The 16,387-nt window shown below is 40.3% G+C and overlaps 1 protein-coding gene across 1 annotated transcript in view; it reads left to right on the top strand.

The window, feature by feature from the left end:
- ABCA4 (ATP binding cassette subfamily A member 4) overlaps nucleotides 1-16,387 on the top strand; it is a 125,067-nt gene that overhangs the window by 61,886 nt on the left and 46,794 nt on the right. Inside the window, exons 18-23 of the mRNA XM_044432251.1 lie at nucleotides 1,399-1,602; nucleotides 6,754-6,931; nucleotides 9,546-9,677; nucleotides 10,206-10,345; nucleotides 12,610-12,747; nucleotides 15,227-15,420. Of these exons, the coding sequence (XP_044288186.1) occupies nucleotides 1,399-1,602; nucleotides 6,754-6,931; nucleotides 9,546-9,677; nucleotides 10,206-10,345; nucleotides 12,610-12,747; nucleotides 15,227-15,420 (986 nt within the window). The remainder of the gene's footprint in view (nucleotides 1-1,398; nucleotides 1,603-6,753; nucleotides 6,932-9,545; nucleotides 9,678-10,205; nucleotides 10,346-12,609; nucleotides 12,748-15,226; nucleotides 15,421-16,387) is intronic.

The following is a 16,387-nucleotide window of genomic DNA, read 5'->3' on the forward strand; positions in this document are numbered from 1 at the left end:
TGCACATCTTGACACATGTTAGGGTCAGAGCAGCAACCCTGTTCCCTTGGACAAGGATTTACATTTTGTTGCATTCTCAGCTGAAAATACAGCCTGTTCCCCTTCTCACACTGTGAAAGGAATTCAGAAAGATAGAGAGGAATTGTCTGTTTACTGGGCTCCAACATACCTTTGATCAGAGAGGCTCTGCAAGTAGCTACAGACTACTAAGGAATTAGGCAAAACTTTGCAAGACACTAATGAGGTATGTGGCTTAGAATGGATGGCATGAAATGTGTTAGCACTCAGGTGGCCTTCTTGGCCTTTTGTCAGCCGACATTGTCGTATTTACCTCTGAAATTTAGTGGTGTGGCCAATCTTGGAGAGTTTGAGGATTTGTGAAAAAGGTGTGCAGTTTTTCCTGCCTCTGCCACAGCAGTGAATTCTGGTGACGAATTTGGTAGTACTGTAACAGCTATTCTGTGGAGGGCACACACACCCTGTAATTCATAATAGGTGTAATTGGACCTGCAGAAGTTGCCCATCCCTGGTTAACTGCATCTGTTCTTTGCTTAGAAATACATTTTGCAACTTTTGGGGCTTCAAAGGAACTTTCTGTTCAGAGTAACAAGAACATCAGCTAAAAATCTTGATTTAAAATGTTGCATGCTTTCACTATTTAACAACAAATATTCCAATACAATATAGTGGTTTATCCATTCTGTTTTCTTAGGTTCATCACCTGGTCAGTAGTTTACTGGTTCATCTGGTTTTTCAACGCATGGGCTGGCCACTGGCAAAACAGCATCCAAATCAGTTAACATGCCCTCTTCCATTATGGCTTAGAGATTAGTGGCATGAGAACAAACAATTAGTACCCGTCTCTAGTCTATAGTTCTGATACATGAGAGCTTATATTCCACAATTTGTTAGTCTTCAATGTGCAACAAAATCAATACAGACACACTTTTGAAAGTTTGTGAGGAAGTCCAGAAGGTCCTTCCCAACAATCAGAGCTGCCCCAACCAGCAGCTGTCACAGTGCTTACTGTACAGAGGCAGGCATTCAGGCAACTTCCTTCCCCTCCAGCTGAGATATGCAGAAAGGATTAAGACAGAAGAGAGAGATGGTATATTTAACAATAACAGGTGGAACCCCAAATGTGTCTCAGTTTTTGGACCATTGCTTGAAACATACAGCAAAATGTTAAATGGGCAAAAACCAAACACTACATCATCCCCCCCCCCCCCCACATACACATACCCGCAAAAGCTAACAAAAGCAGAATGTAAAATCACAGGCTTGCTAAAAACACTTTGATTTCTGAGGCAGTAAGTACAAAAATATAATAATTGCCTCAGGTAAAGAAGCCCTTACCTATGGTTGCTTTTACAGTAATGTGATTTGTTGTTAATCTAGACAAAGATTCAGAAAAAGAAGGGAGTGTTGACATCAAGGCAGAAGAAGAGATGAGAAAAGGCACACCTACTGATGCTGATAAGCGAGAGGAGAAGACTGACAGCCAAAGGAAGAAGGATGGTAAAGAAAACCAGTGTAAACACAAAAGAAAGCACGAGCAGGGGAAGCCTGAGGCAGAAGCAAAGGACAAAGATGAAATTCCTAGTAAGGAGAGAGAAATGCAGAATAATTGCAACTCAGCCTGTGTCATACATTAATATGCTTCTTTGTTGTCAGCACATTTGTCTATGTATGGTATGAATAACCATGTGTTATTTATGTAGATAGGGATACAAAAATCAATTCCAATACAGCAGTTGGCCACCAAGCAGTTTTTAAAGGATCCCTATGGGTTACCTTTTTTATTTATTGTCTTTCATGCCTATGTGTTTATGACATTACATTTTAAGAAACAGATTTGTCAGTACCAGGTGTTGGGTTTTATGGCCAGTTTTCATATCCAGCAGAACCAAGTAATAAAGTTTTCCTTGCCCTGTATCACTTCAGACTAGGATAGGAATTATACCTATGGTATATCCTCAAGATATTCTGCCATTTTTCACCCCTGTTCTTGTAATGGCTCACTTACTTGTAAGTCACACAGTGCAAGGTCAATCCATTGTGTTGACTTCTGTCTTTTTTTTATGACCTGGCTTGGGAAAATATTTGTTCTGCTTCTTGTGCTGTTGCTGCTTCAGTGACTGCAGTATGGACAGGTGAGATGTTATTCTTGATCAATTCAATGCTTAAGCGGTCACAGCAATAGGCATCTGTGGTCTCCAGAGGCAGGAAGCAGTGTGCTTTTGTGCTCTTTCATCAGGGGAGAATAAAAGGAGGAGAGGTATCTGGGAGGAAGTTCCAGGGAACTGTTCCCAAGGCTTCCTTTCCCACATGCACTCTTCTCTTTACCTGAAAAAGAGAAAACTTATGCCCAGGACTAGCACACATGGCCTAAAAACCACCACCCGCCTTCCATGCACCTCTCACTCTGAACATTACCTCGTGGCTCGGAATCAGCAATTAATACAAGGGATACAACCCAGTATTTAATGCTATGAGAAACACAGCAAACATTATGGTTACATGTGTTTGTTTTTAAAGGAAGCAACATAAACAAAAGAGATTCTAATGTAGATAGTTTTTTTATACTAATCTTCTATACACTACCACTGATTAAATGTATGTGGCCTAACATGGGTATGGAACCTCTGGCTATCAACTGAATGTTGAAGAAAATTGTAATATTGCTTCCAGCTCTTCTTCAGCCATAAGCAAGTATTTTAAATGCCTAATAGGTTTGCTTTCTCATATGTCAGCCCTGCTCATTCTGATTCTGATCTGCAGCCCCCCCCCACCCCTCACACCCCAGTCTTAAGGAATAGTAGCTACCCACAGATGCTTATGCAGCCTTCATCTTCAGCACTTTTCACAGAAAGTTAAGGCAAGTCACCAAGCTTTACTTGACCAACTGCATGTTCCTTTCCTTGTTGGTTCCCAAAGCTTTAGGGTAGGCCAAGGCAATATGTACCCCCAGATGGATTTGACCTCCCCTCCTAACCCCCACAGAAACATGGAAATACAGTGGCATAAACATGAATAATTAACCACTACAGGTACTCAAATGTCTCAAAGTTAATTTGGTTTGAAGCTAGGTGTGGCCCAATTCAGTTGCTGCACCATGATCAAGGTACCTTTTTTCTCAGGGCTGGCAGCAGGAATGCAGTCCCTGGCAGAGTTCAGGGGTTAGAAACTGTTGCTCTGTTTGCCTGAATATGCCTTAAAGAATTGAATGAACAAGAATTTTTGAGGTAGGAAGAGTTTTTTTAAAAAACATAAAGAAGCAGGAGGAACTAGTGTTTAAATTGTTTGCATGCTCTGCTTAGGATTCAGGGTTCCTGTTTTTTACAGAGTTGATTTGTTTTTGCATTTGATGGCAAGTTGATGATTGCAGGTTTGAGGGCAAACAAAGATGACATTCTTTGAAGGGCTTGAAGTAAACCCAGAGTCACTTCGCGCTCATCCTGACTCAAACTGGGATGATGGGTGAATTAAAGCAGGGCAGTCCTTCAAAAGAATTTTGCCTGTCAAGAAGCAAAGATTGCTCTACAAATTCCCTTCCTTGCACCATGTTATCTTTGCTTCTTTTGCATTTCAACTCCCAGTTTCTTGCAAACTCTGTAACTAGGACAGACACTGGCCTATCTCTCATTTCAAAAAATACTTGACATTCCCCTTTCTAACCTGTGACCTTTAAGCAGCTTGTCTGATGGATGTGTTCTTGAAAAACTCTCAGTAAGACAGATTTGAAAGTAGCATAGTTCAGGGCTCTCTGCAGCAAGCTTCTTCTCTGCTTCTTTTCCTGTATTTGGAACAGAGAAAACTGAGGATGGAGTTGTCAGTGGCTACCAGTCCTGATGGCTACATGCTCCTGTATGAGAAGCAATACGCCTAAGTACACCAATTGCTGGGAACATAGCTGGAAGGGTGCTGCTGCACTTATTTCCTTCTTGTGGATTTTCCATGGGCAGGTCATTGGCCTGAATGCTGGACTAAAATTTGCAGTCTGTTTTTTAGCACTTTTAAACTTGCCATAGACTTGGCTTTGGTATCCACAGTTTGGAAAGCTAGTTCTAGGATGTTTCTGTTTTGTTGCATAATTTCTTTAGCCAGTAATTAAGGTTTCAACTTTAAAATGCACACACACAAGCCAACAGTAAAATATACATGCCTACCTGATGAAGCCAACAAAGATAGAAAAATAAATTGTCATGTGGGACTGGTATTTGTGGACAGCTGCCCTATGTGATGAGCCACTGGGCTGCTGGTGTCAGTTTCTCCATGGAGCATCCTCTGGCTGTGAACTGACTCTGCCCACCCAGACTGATAATTGCATCTTTCTGGATAAGAAGGAGTAGAGGAAGGCTTCCTGTTTCTTGCTTGAGCACAGTCTAACTGAGTCCTGGCTTGGTCCTGATTCTGGGCTTTATCCTTTACCCTTCCTCCTGGATTGTCCTCTGGTTCTGATTACCATCTGATTACTTATTCTGTCCTGATTACCATATGATTACTTATCAAGGTCACCATCTTGAAACCTTGGCTCCTAATTCCAAATTTACCTCAGCCTGTTGGCTACAGTTCAGCTTTGACGTAGATGTAGCCCAGAAAAGTGTGGAAAGGTGCAGTTCCATAGCAGAGTTGTCCAGACTCTATCAAACATAGATCACACCCCCAAATAAGATTTTTAATAATAAAATTAAAGAACAGATTCACAGCAAATGTGAATGTTAGGTTTACATAATAGGCCCAAATTCCTACTGTGTGTTCAGACATTAAGAATGGAGGGCATTCTCCCCATTTCCTGGAGGGAGTTATTGTTAAAGGCAATCAGAAAACATCTAGACATTTCTTATGGATTAGTGGTCCTCAACATCTAATAACATTTATTCAACTGAAAGAACTTGTCACATGTGTGGTTTGTTGTTGTTAGTCGCGAAGTCACGTCCGACCTATCGCGACCCCATGAACAACATTCCTCCAGGCCTTCCTGTCCTCCACCATCCCCCAGAGTCCACTCAGGCTCACACCGGCTGCTTCAGTGACTCCATCTAGCCACCTCATCCTCTGCTGTCCCCTTCTTCTTTTGCTATCTATTGTTCCCAGCATTAGGCTCTACTCCAGGGAGTCCTTCCTTCTCATTAGGTGGCCAAAGTTTTGAGTTTTATCTGCGGGATCTGGCCTTCTAAAGAGCAGTCAGGGTTGATCTCCTCCAGGACTGACCGGATTGATCGCCTTGCGGTCCAAGGGACTCGCAGGAGTCTCCTCCAGCACCACAATTCAAAGGCCTCAATCCTTTGGTGCTCAGCCTTCCTTATGGTCCAACTTTCACAGCCATACATTGCAACTGGGAAAACCATAGCCTTGACTATACACACTTTTGTTGGCAGGCTGATGTCTCTGCTTTTTAGTGTGGTTACCTCACTGTTAAAGCTGCACTACTGTGAATATTCTATGGTCCATCTTCCCCTTTAGTCCTTCATTTCAGAAACATTTCTTGTTTTATATTAGAGTGAGAGAGTCACTGGCATTTCTTGCCATGGGCCCATCAGTGGAATGGGAGACACTCACACAGACTTTGCCACTCCCTAACATAGCTCTCCTGATGCTGAACAATTTAGTAAACATTTATGGAAAACTTCCCTACAAATCTTGAGGTAATGTGGATAAACACAAGTCATCAGGCTCTTGATTTACGTCTTTCCCAATGCCCAAGGGGAACGTTTACTTCAAAGGATGTTTCTTTGGCTCAGAATTAAGTAAAATAAAACAAACCCTGTGGTGGTGTTTAAAATGGCTGTCTTATGAGCTCAGTCCTCTGGATGGCCTGTATTAAGTGGGGCATAAGGAGAGTCCTGGCCTTGGTCTGTCCTGCTGCACAAAGGTAACTTATTCCCACCAAGACAAAAAGAAAAGTATGTTATTTCATGCTGTGGGGTTTTCATTCTGTTCCTTTTTTTTTCCAAAACAAGTTGTACATCTGGATAGATGGTTTGTTTTCATGCCAGATTTCATTGTCACTGCAGATACAGACTTGTTCAGTCTCTAAAGACTGCTGCAGTATAGCAAAGAGTCAGCTTTAAATTATTCTGTGCAATGTCCATGTTTACATGGTGGGCTATTTTTGTGCAGTTGCTTATCAGGATGCAGGCTGTCATTTTTGTTTCTGCACCATTATAGACAGGGGTTTTCCCCCCTTTGACTGTTTGTGTTGTAGAGAAAAATGCACCTTGTGCCGCCTCCCCATGTTAGCAAGCAAGCAAGCAATTGTGCAGCTGCCACCTCTCACTGACTGAGGAAAGCTTCATCTTACCCAATATAGGATGGCTCTGTGCTGGCTACAAAATTAGTTAACGTGGCATCTTGAAATTCTCTACTCTATGTTCAGGTGGTGACATTTTTATTCAGTTTTCTGCATCCTACATCAAATTGAACAATTTCTAGTACACTTGGTATTTGAAATGGCTAAGCTGGCTCTCATTGTGATGGAAGGATCCATCAACAATGTGTGTTTCAGCTGCAAGTGGCCAATGTGGTACATTGTATCTCATAATTCCAACAAAGTTTTCTACAGATTTGGATGTTTTCCAGCTTACCATGCTGCAGCTCAGAAACACTGATGCTCTTAGGAAGATTGCCACCCATTGTTTTGCAAAGCTTTTTAAAATCACACATAATTTCATATATTTCACTATATGAAAGCTATGGCCATGTTGCTCACTTCTACAGTTCTTTCACTTTAAACCTCCTTTCTGTTTCAAGCAAACCTACACTTTGAAGCTGAACCTTCTGGTTTCGTCCCAGGAGTGTGCATTCAAAATCTGGTGAAGATCTTCCCTAACTGCTCTAAGGCAGCAGTGGATGGAATGAATATTACTTTCTACGAGGACCAGATCACTGCTTTCCTTGGCCACAATGGAGCTGGAAAGACAACTACCATGTGAGTCAGTTCAACATAACAGTAACCTGCTCCTAACACACTTGCTTTATGTGCAAGGTTTAGACAAGGTCATTTTTCTTTGTTTCATTATTTTTATTAGTCACGTGTTTTTTTTATTTACGGGTAATAAAATTTGAAATTAGGAGAAGGCTTGTAGCTCAGTGGTGGAGCACATGGTTTGCATATGGCAGGTCCAGTCTCAAATCCTGACATCTCCAAGCAGGACAGGAAAGACTGATTCTTGATACCCTGGATTGCTGCTGCCAGCCCATGTCAACCTTAAACCTAGTCAGTGTTGTCCAGATCTCCATAAAATTTGGTGACTGAGCTTCTGACAGTTTCTGAAAAATTTCCTGGTCAAAGCAGCCAATCAGGCATGGCACCTGAATAGCCTTTTAGTCCAATCTGATTGTTAGGTAATGGGCCAATTTAAAGTTGTGCATATGTTCTGCATTTACATAGATATGTATTTTGTTTCCAGAGCAATTCAGATTTTAGTTCCAATTGTAGCAAGCCTTTAAAAATGCACATAATTGTCTTGTTTCCTACAAACGTTTGCTGTTGGTGTCTCCTGTCTTAACTAGAGTGCATTATAAACTCAGATCACTCCCATCTGTGATCACATTGACTTCAGAGAGAAGGGGTGGGTGGGGGAGGTTGTTCCAAAACTGACAAGGCCTTGGGAGAAGGAAATGCCTGTCTTAGAGAAGTGGAAGTAATAGGAGAAACAAAAGCAGATGTCTCTCTGGAAGAGCAGCATTTTCCTGGGGTTAGATCTTCTAAAATATGTTCAGAGAGGCAGGGGGTCTTTTGTCTAAAAGAGCTGAAAAAGCAGTGAAGTCAGCAAAGTTGATCTGCCCCTTGGGCAGATGAGAGTTCCAGGTGCATTGTTTCTCAGGGGTCTGGACAAACATTTCCTTGGCTTTTGGTTTCCACTGCCCCTAGGTTTCTTCCGGAGTAGCTTCAGATTCTGTGCCTTGGTCAGCATTTCAAAAACAGTGGATATTGCAGCTCTGCTGTTGTGACTGGCCTTTTCCATAGGATCAGAAAGTTGGAAGAGTACTCCATCGAGTCCACCCACAGCCAATGCAAGAAATCTGTTTGTGCAGCATCTTTGATAGGTGTCTGTCCAATGTTTGCTTAAAAGAGAGTGTACCACTTTCCACAGACTCTGTCCTGCTGATTCTGTTCCACTGTCAATCAGCTCGTACCATCAGAAAATTTAATCTAAGTCAGCCTTCCCAAACCTGGTATCTTGCAAGAAGTACAATTCTTACCCAGAAAACGTGTAAGGCTGAACTAAAGCCGTTTTAGCCATTTAAACCCATGGGATTGGGTCCTAGCTTCTGAAGAAACAAATAACAAATTTTCTCCATCTGTTTCTCAGCCATTCAGATATCTGAAGATGTCTAGGCAGCTTTTGCTTGGATCCAGGGATTCTAAAATAAGACCAATCCATTGTGTTCTTCTGGACTCTCTTTTGAGGACAGCTAGTAATAATAATCTTTACATGTTGTTATTACATTACATGTATACCCTGCCCAGTTTTTGTTTTGTAAGGAACTCAAGGTGGCTTTCAAGGTTTTCCTGCTCTTTTTAAGCCTTATAACAACAGCTCTGTGAGATATATTAAGTTAATAGTCCATGACTAGCCCAAAGCCACCCAATGAGCTTTCATGTCTTGAGTAGGGACTAGAACCTACATCTGCTGAGCGCTAGTCCAACTAATCACTACACCGTAAATGTGTGAACCTGATCCCATGGGAAAATCAGGGATAGAAAGCAGAGGAAATGATCGGATCAAGGAAAGAGTGCTTCACCCAGCCTGTGCCCGCCAGCTTTCCCCTTTGGGCACCGCCCTCGCAATGCCTGGGCTGTCTAACTTCCAGCTTCAGAGCCTGGCCTAGGGTGGGGGAATGACTGAGGGGACGCACCTGTAGTGGACAGAAAACTCGCTTTTGAAAAATACCAAATCGGCACTGAATATTTTATTAGGCGCCCCTCAATATGACTGTTATTACAACTGTTTTCAGTTCTACTTTCAGCTTTCTCGAATGTTGTGTGAAGTTGTTTGTACAAAGAACATTTTAAAACAGACTTTTGTTCTAATATTTTTATTTTGGGAGATGGGAAGAAATCTTCGCTATACATCCTTTCCTATAACTTCTTAAGTATATAGTTCAACTATTAGCATAGTTTTATGTTAATAATATAAAATATGTTGTTCCCCACACCACAGTCACACTCTTTATATATGTTTTCTTTCTTTCCTTGAATTGTTGTAACAGTCAGTATTTGAGAAATCTTGCGACAGAATCAACTAAACTGGTCTTCAAAGTTTCTTTCAAATTTATGTTGTTGCATTTCCCCAAACGCTTGCATAGCTCTCAAGCACCACCTAGTGGTACCTGAGGACATCTTGTCCTGTTAGTATAATTATTCTTTTATTGTTTTATTTAACTGTTATAATATTGCATATTGGTATAATTGGTTTTATTTAACTATACTATCATTATTACTGTTCCTGTTGTTAATCATTTTATATTATATCTATAGATACTATGTAACAAAATATAATTTGAATAAAAATTATGTTTCCCATCTGGTTGGCTAGGTCTGTCCTCACAGGTTTGTTTCCTCCTACATCTGGAACAATACTAGTTGGTGGAAAGGACATCCAGACACACATGGATTCCATCAAGCAGCATTTAGGCATGTGCCCTCAGTACAACATCTTGTTCAATCAGTAAGTGCAATCAGAAACTTGTTTCAAAGTAATGAGTTTTCCAAAAGAGAGGCTATAATTGTCCCAGCTAGTTCAAGACAAGCCTCTGTTCTTCTAGCAGCAGCTAACTAAAGGCTTCAGGCAACCCTGATGGTAGTTCTGAAGCATGATAGATTGTCCTTATTCTGTCTTGCCTATTTGGTCTTTCGTTAGGAGTGAAGCTGAGAGATGACTGGATTTATATTAAGATAAGCAGTAGGAATATGCTTGGCTGGGAATAGCCAGTAGTTTTAAGAGAGTTGAGTAGTTAGTTTGAGGAAAAGTTTTACTTCCAAGAGTTTTCTCTAGTCCTGTATCTGAATAAACAGAACTAGCACATTTTTGAAACAGTGTAAAAGCTTTTGATCCAGTGATACTTCTTTTTAACTGACTTTGATACTACTGAAGGGATGGAAGCAGGGAGCCATTGTCTCTAGTTTCTAAAGTGTAATTGTTCAACATTCTTTATCTGTTTTGGTCAACTAAAGCAACACAGTTTCTTTTTTGTAGCCTTACTGTTGCAGAACACATCCAGTTTTATGCTCAGCTGAAAGGGAGGTCCAGAGAGGAGGCAGAATTGGAAGTGGAGATGATGCTAGAAGACATAGGCCTTCCATATAAAAGGAATGAAGAGGCTCAAAACTTGTCAGGTATGCAAGAGATGGCCCTCAAAAACTTGTGTGGTTTTTTTTACCTCTTCCTAGGTATTTGCTAGTACCTCTGAGGGTGGAATTCAATATTTAAATTAAGATAGTTGCCATATTGATAACTCGCTTAAATAAACAATCCAAATGGTACCTTTCCATAGTAGAAGTATAACCATGTAATCCATAACTGAATATTGTATGCCCATTGATTGCATCACAAATGAGCCACCTGATGAAACTACCTAGCATCACTTTGTGATAGAATGTGCCTCCACTCATGGATTTGTGCAGTGATTTCTTTTAGAGAAGCAAAGAGTATCCTTCTTTTTCCAGATGTAGTTTGTTAATCACAAACTACATCTGGAAACTGAAAACGTGTGAAGTTCAGCTGATGCAAGCCAAGCTTGGAATATTCTAAACTCAGTTACCTTAATTTCATGAACAATCTAGAATTAGGAAAGAGTAGTGCAGTGACCAGATTCCTGATGATTCCAAACTAAAACCAAGAGATTGTGAAAGCTCCAAAGGAATCTCTCCAAGCTGGGAGAATGGACATTGAAATTACAAATGTGGTTCAGCTTAAGCAAGTGCAAAGTAATGTATATTGGGGCAAAATATCCCAAGTATAAGTTGACTGGATCTGAGCTAATGGTGATTGAGCATGAATAGAATCTTGGGTTTGTGGTTGACAGTTCAATGAAAATGTCAGCTCATTGTGTAACTGCTGTGAAAAATGGATACTCCTTGTTAGGCATAATTAGGAAAGGAATTGGATATGAAACTGCCAAGATCATATTCTTGGCATATTCATACACCACAGGCTTTCGCTGCGGTGGCGCCCAATCTATGGAATACGCTCCCCAGAGAGGTCCACCTGGCGCCATCGTTATTTGTTTTTCGGCGCCAGGCAAAGACCTTTTTATTCAAATGTCATTTTAACTGTTAATAGTATTTATTTATTTTATTCTTTGGCCAGAGTGACTTAATTTATACTGTTAATTTATATTATTTTAACGAAGTTTATTTATGTTTGTGAGCCGCCCCGAGGCTTCGGCGAATGGGGCGGCATAGAAATTTCCTAAATAAATAAATATTCCTCATATACAACTCTTTGGTGTGACTGCACTTAGAAAGACTATTGTATACAGTTACAGAGTTGCAAAAAATGCAGAGAAGGGCAACTAAATGATCAAGGGATCAGCGCATCCCCCTGTGAGGAACGGTTATAACCGCTGAGATTGTTTAGCTTAGAAAAAAGGTGAGTAAGTAGAGTCATACTAGAGGCATTCAAAATTATTCATGGTAAAGAAAAGGAATAGAGAGAGATTTTTCTCCTTCTGTCCTAATACTAGAAACTGGGGTCATCCCATAAAGCTGATTGGTGGGAGATTAAGGACAGACAAAAAGAAATACTTCTTTACACAGTGCAGTTAAACTATGGAATTCATTGCCACAAGTAATGTTGGCTACCCGTCTAAATGGCTTTAAAAGTGGATGGAACAAATTCATGGAGGAGAAGGCTATTGAGGGCTACTAGTGTTAATGGCTGTGAACTACCTCTGCTATCCGAGGAATTCTACAAGTTGCTGGGAACCTGGGCAGGAGAGGGATATTGCACTTATATTCGGCTTGATGGATCCTGTGAGGAGCTGGTTTGCCACCATGTGAATAGGTTAGATCAACGTTCCCCCACCTGGTGGCCTTCAGAGGCATTTGGACTGCAACTCCCAGAATTCCCATTCAGCTGGGTTATTGACTCGGAATTCTGGGTGTTACAATCCAAACATGTCTGGAAGACACAAGGCTGGGGAAGGCTGGACTAGATAGACCCTTGGTCTGATTCAGCATGACTCTTCTCATGTTCTTATGAACATGTGCTTGATTTGTAGGACTGAGCATAAATATGTTTAAATAAATAACAGTAGCTTGAGTAATAGCCTTGTCTTTCATTTGTAGCACAAACAGAAAAGTTTTATCCCATCTCAATGACTAACATATTTATTGTTGCATAAAATTTTATGAACCTTTGACACAGTTTCAGATGCATCTGGTGTTCTGACTCACAAAATCCTATCCCATAAGAAATGCCTTAGTCTTTAAGAACTTATAAGACTTCCTATTATAGTTCATAACTTTTTGATAATAGCTTGTATAAACCCTGTGAAACGCTACAGAAAAGCAACCTCTTTTCCATCAGATCCGCCATTTTCTCATGTAAAAATATGCATCTCTCTTTTTGGGTGTTTGTTTTTGTTTTCATTATTTAGGTGGCATGCAGCGGAAGTTGTCTGTTGCCATTGCCTTTGTAGGTGAAGCTAAAGTGGTTGTCCTGGATGAGCCTACTTCCGGAGTTGATCCCTATTCCAGACGATCTATTTGGGACCTCATACTGAAGTATCGTTCAGGTAATTTGTCTCAAGAAAGGTAAATGTGGTGAGTGAGTGTGTGTGTGTGTGTCATTCATTCATTCATTCATTCATTGATACGGATGTATAATACATGCATATATATCTCCCCCCTAGTTTCAAACCTTCTTGATAATATAAAGCCAGCTTTGTTTGTTCACGTGTTTGTACATCCATGGATTTCAGTTGGAGCAGACTGTAGCCAATGTCTTGTCCAACAGTGCAATGTATGCTTTGTCAACCTGCTAATACTTTCTTTCTGAAGGGGTCAAGAGTAATCTTCACAGCAAAACAGCAGGATACTATATCCCAATGACATACCAGATATGGTAGATAAATGACAACCATACAATATTATTTTTAAAAGTCTAAACAATATGGTTTTTATCAATACATTTATAGGCTTGCTAGCAAAGATGAGCAAACAATATGCTGTGGTCAATTACAAGAATGAATTTCTAACACATTTCAATGAAACCAATCTTCAGGGGCTAGTATTGTTAAAATACTAAGGTTTATATGAACACCTAAGAAATTATGGGCCAAGCGTCTCACTCACATACAACTATAACACAGAGTAAAACCTTGGTGTCAAGTTGATCATGGTAAAATAATGCAAACCATGGTAACCATGCAGTGTTGTTTGTTGTGCTTTGTGAACCCAAGTCTGTGTGTGAAGACTGAAAAGCTTAGATCCCTTTTAAACAGTTTAATTAGAAAAGGTTACATAGCATATTGTTGTTGATTATTTTTGTTTAACACCTACAAATGTATTGATAAAAACTCTAGATCTTTTTGAATAATATTTTAGATTCAGCCCACATTTTAGGTTGTTCCAGTTATTTCATCTTGCCTAGAGCAATCCTCCTATTAAAATGAACAGGCAGCAAAAACTGACAGCTTGAGGACTTTGCACTGTTGTGTACATTCATCTCCATCCACGTACAGTGAGTAATTCTGACTTCCACTGATTAGATATTGATTGTGAATAAGGGTGACAAGACTAGATGTATTTCCCCCCTGGGGGAAGAGTATCTGTTTTAGCCTTTCAGCTTTACATAGCTTCGCCTGATTTGTTGGCTGTCAGGCTTTTGCATATTAATCCTCCTAAAGCTGTTAAGTTATAGTTAATTGTGTGGTAGACTGCAGGCCTATATTCTGTACTGTGGCAATTCCAGTGCACTCAGCCATTTCCGAACCCCCACCTACCTATACCATTAAACCAGGGATGGAGAAGCACATCCAGCTAAATAGCTAAAAAGCTCTCAATAGCTATATTCCAGGGGTAGGTGGAGCTGGATGCTACAGAGTGGGAGCAAATATAAAAGGGATGGGGCCAAAAATACAAGCAACCCACTGTACTGAAGAAGATTAACACTCTTACTGGCAATAACTAAGCCTTAGGAGAAACATTTCAAACAGCTGAGCAGAAAACCAAGAATCTAGAGGATTAGATTCAATACCTAGCCATGCTGGTTTTTGTTATGTCTAATAAAACAAGGGAACATTTATCTGGTTGGACAAATAGAACTGTTAGAAAGCCATGTTCCATTTAATGGAGGTGATGCTGTGTTACAGTGTCTTTGTGTTCTCCTGAGTTACACATTTATTGCTAGGGTAGTTTTATAGTTTCGTTTTTATAGCCTACATTTTTCTTCACAGACTTTCTATAACAGGCAGCAGCTTCACTGGTGAGGGATTCAGGAGATATTAGAAAATATTCCAAGAAGTAAGGTGAGGTAAAGCTGAGGAGATGAAGTTAGTGCAAGCAAAACCTAGTTGAGGTGAGTTGGCAGTAAGAAGCAATACCAACTTCATGCTGGTGTTACTTTTTACTGTTTTCAGGCTGTCTCCCTGTTTCCAAAATAAACAAGAAGATGGGCACATCACTCAGCCAATGGGAATAAAGTATCTGTTGCTAGAGAGCTGACCACAGTAATGATCAAAGGATAGAAGCAGCCACTTCCATGGCTATTTTTGCCTGGACTCTATGGTGTTTCCATACCAACAATGCTAAAACAGCAATTCAGGGTGCAGACATCAGGAGAGGCCACGGTGAAGAATGGAAGCCTTAGAACAGAGTGTTGATTTTCTTTGTGGTTTCAGAAAACTAATCCTTTCACACAGAAACTCCAGAAATGGTTCCAGAAAATTCAACAGACCCACAATAGTAAGATTTCATTGTGGTTTCTCATGTCATGCATGCCTGCCGTTTGTTACATGATTTGCTATTTAGGTATGTGGGTGGTTTGCAGACCATGTATGTGCTTTTCTGGTGATATTATACCATCTCAGGTTCTCCCTGACTTCTGCAAGATCACAGATGCAGGATCTAGGTAGGCATGATCAAAAGCTTCCAGTACGCTTTATCTTACATATTGCAGAAAAATACATTGCATGAGCCTCATGACTTATGTACAGTTGTAGCTTAAGAGACACACAGAGAGAATCTGTTGTCACATCTGTCATTTTCTTTCAGGCAGGACCATCATTCTTTCAACACACCACATGGATGAAGCAGACATCCTTGGAGATCGGGTTGCTATCATTTCCCAAGGAAAACTGCACTGCTCAGGATCTCCTGTTTTCCTAAAGAGCTCATTTGGGACAGGCTTTTATCTCACCTTGGTTCGCAAGATGAAAAACATTCAAAATGAGGGAGGAAAAGAAGCTGTAAGTGTTTTGCACCATGTTGTACAATTAATTTGAGCATTACTCATCCCCAAAATAGAAATACAGGTATACGGTGCATATATTATTTTTGAGTGGCAGGAACCAAATGGTACTTTGAACAACCTGTGTCAGGTAGCTGCCCCATCTATTCAATTCTATTCAATCCCCTCGCCCCTTGAAGGGAATGTATGTATGCAGCATTGGATTCACTCATCCCTGTGGCACTACAGAATGTGGAACAAGGAGTTGGAAGGGTCATAGTATGGAGGGAAGGAGCAAACAGAGAGGCAGGGATTGGTGACATTTGGATGAGGTTGGGGAGCTGAAAATGAGGAGCTGAGGAGAAGGTGTTGAGGAGACACTTGGAGAAGAAAAGACAAGAAAAGCATGCAGCCAAGATAGGACATAAGAAAGTAGAAGATGGCAGAATGTCTATGACAGTATGAATAGGCTGAAATGCTTTTTAAAAAAGTGGCAGACTAGTGAGACAATTAAAACATAACTAACACGGTTTGGCTGGGGACATGTAATTTTTTAAAAAGTAAAATATATAGATTGTTAGAACTGTTAATGGATTTGTTTTGTTAAATCTCTTATCTAATATAAAGGAAAGTCATACATATTTGTTAGACTCAGCTCTAACTGCTGAGTTGCCTCACTCATCCATAACTGAGAATTGTGCCATTTGCAATGTCTTGAATGTCACCATATTAATTTGCATAAATTATGAAAGCTTACCAGTTCCTCCTCATATGTTTGTCTTCTGAAGATTTGCCCTTCACCTTAATTTACAACTACATGTGACTTATGCATATGCAGTATGCAAATACAACACTGAATAAATATTACAAAATGTATGCAGGTAAATTTCCCTCCAACTCTTCCCAAAAGGGGGAAAAAACATTGCCAACTGCCATAAACTATCAGGACAAGCTGATAAGCTTTTCAAAAATGGTTCAAGAGAAGT

Source organism: Varanus komodoensis, unplaced genomic scaffold (genome assembly GCF_004798865.1).
Source record: "Varanus komodoensis strain SLA01 unplaced genomic scaffold, ASM479886v1 scaffold24, whole genome shotgun sequence".
NCBI classification, from domain to species: domain Eukaryota; kingdom Metazoa; phylum Chordata; class Lepidosauria; order Squamata; family Varanidae; genus Varanus; species Varanus komodoensis.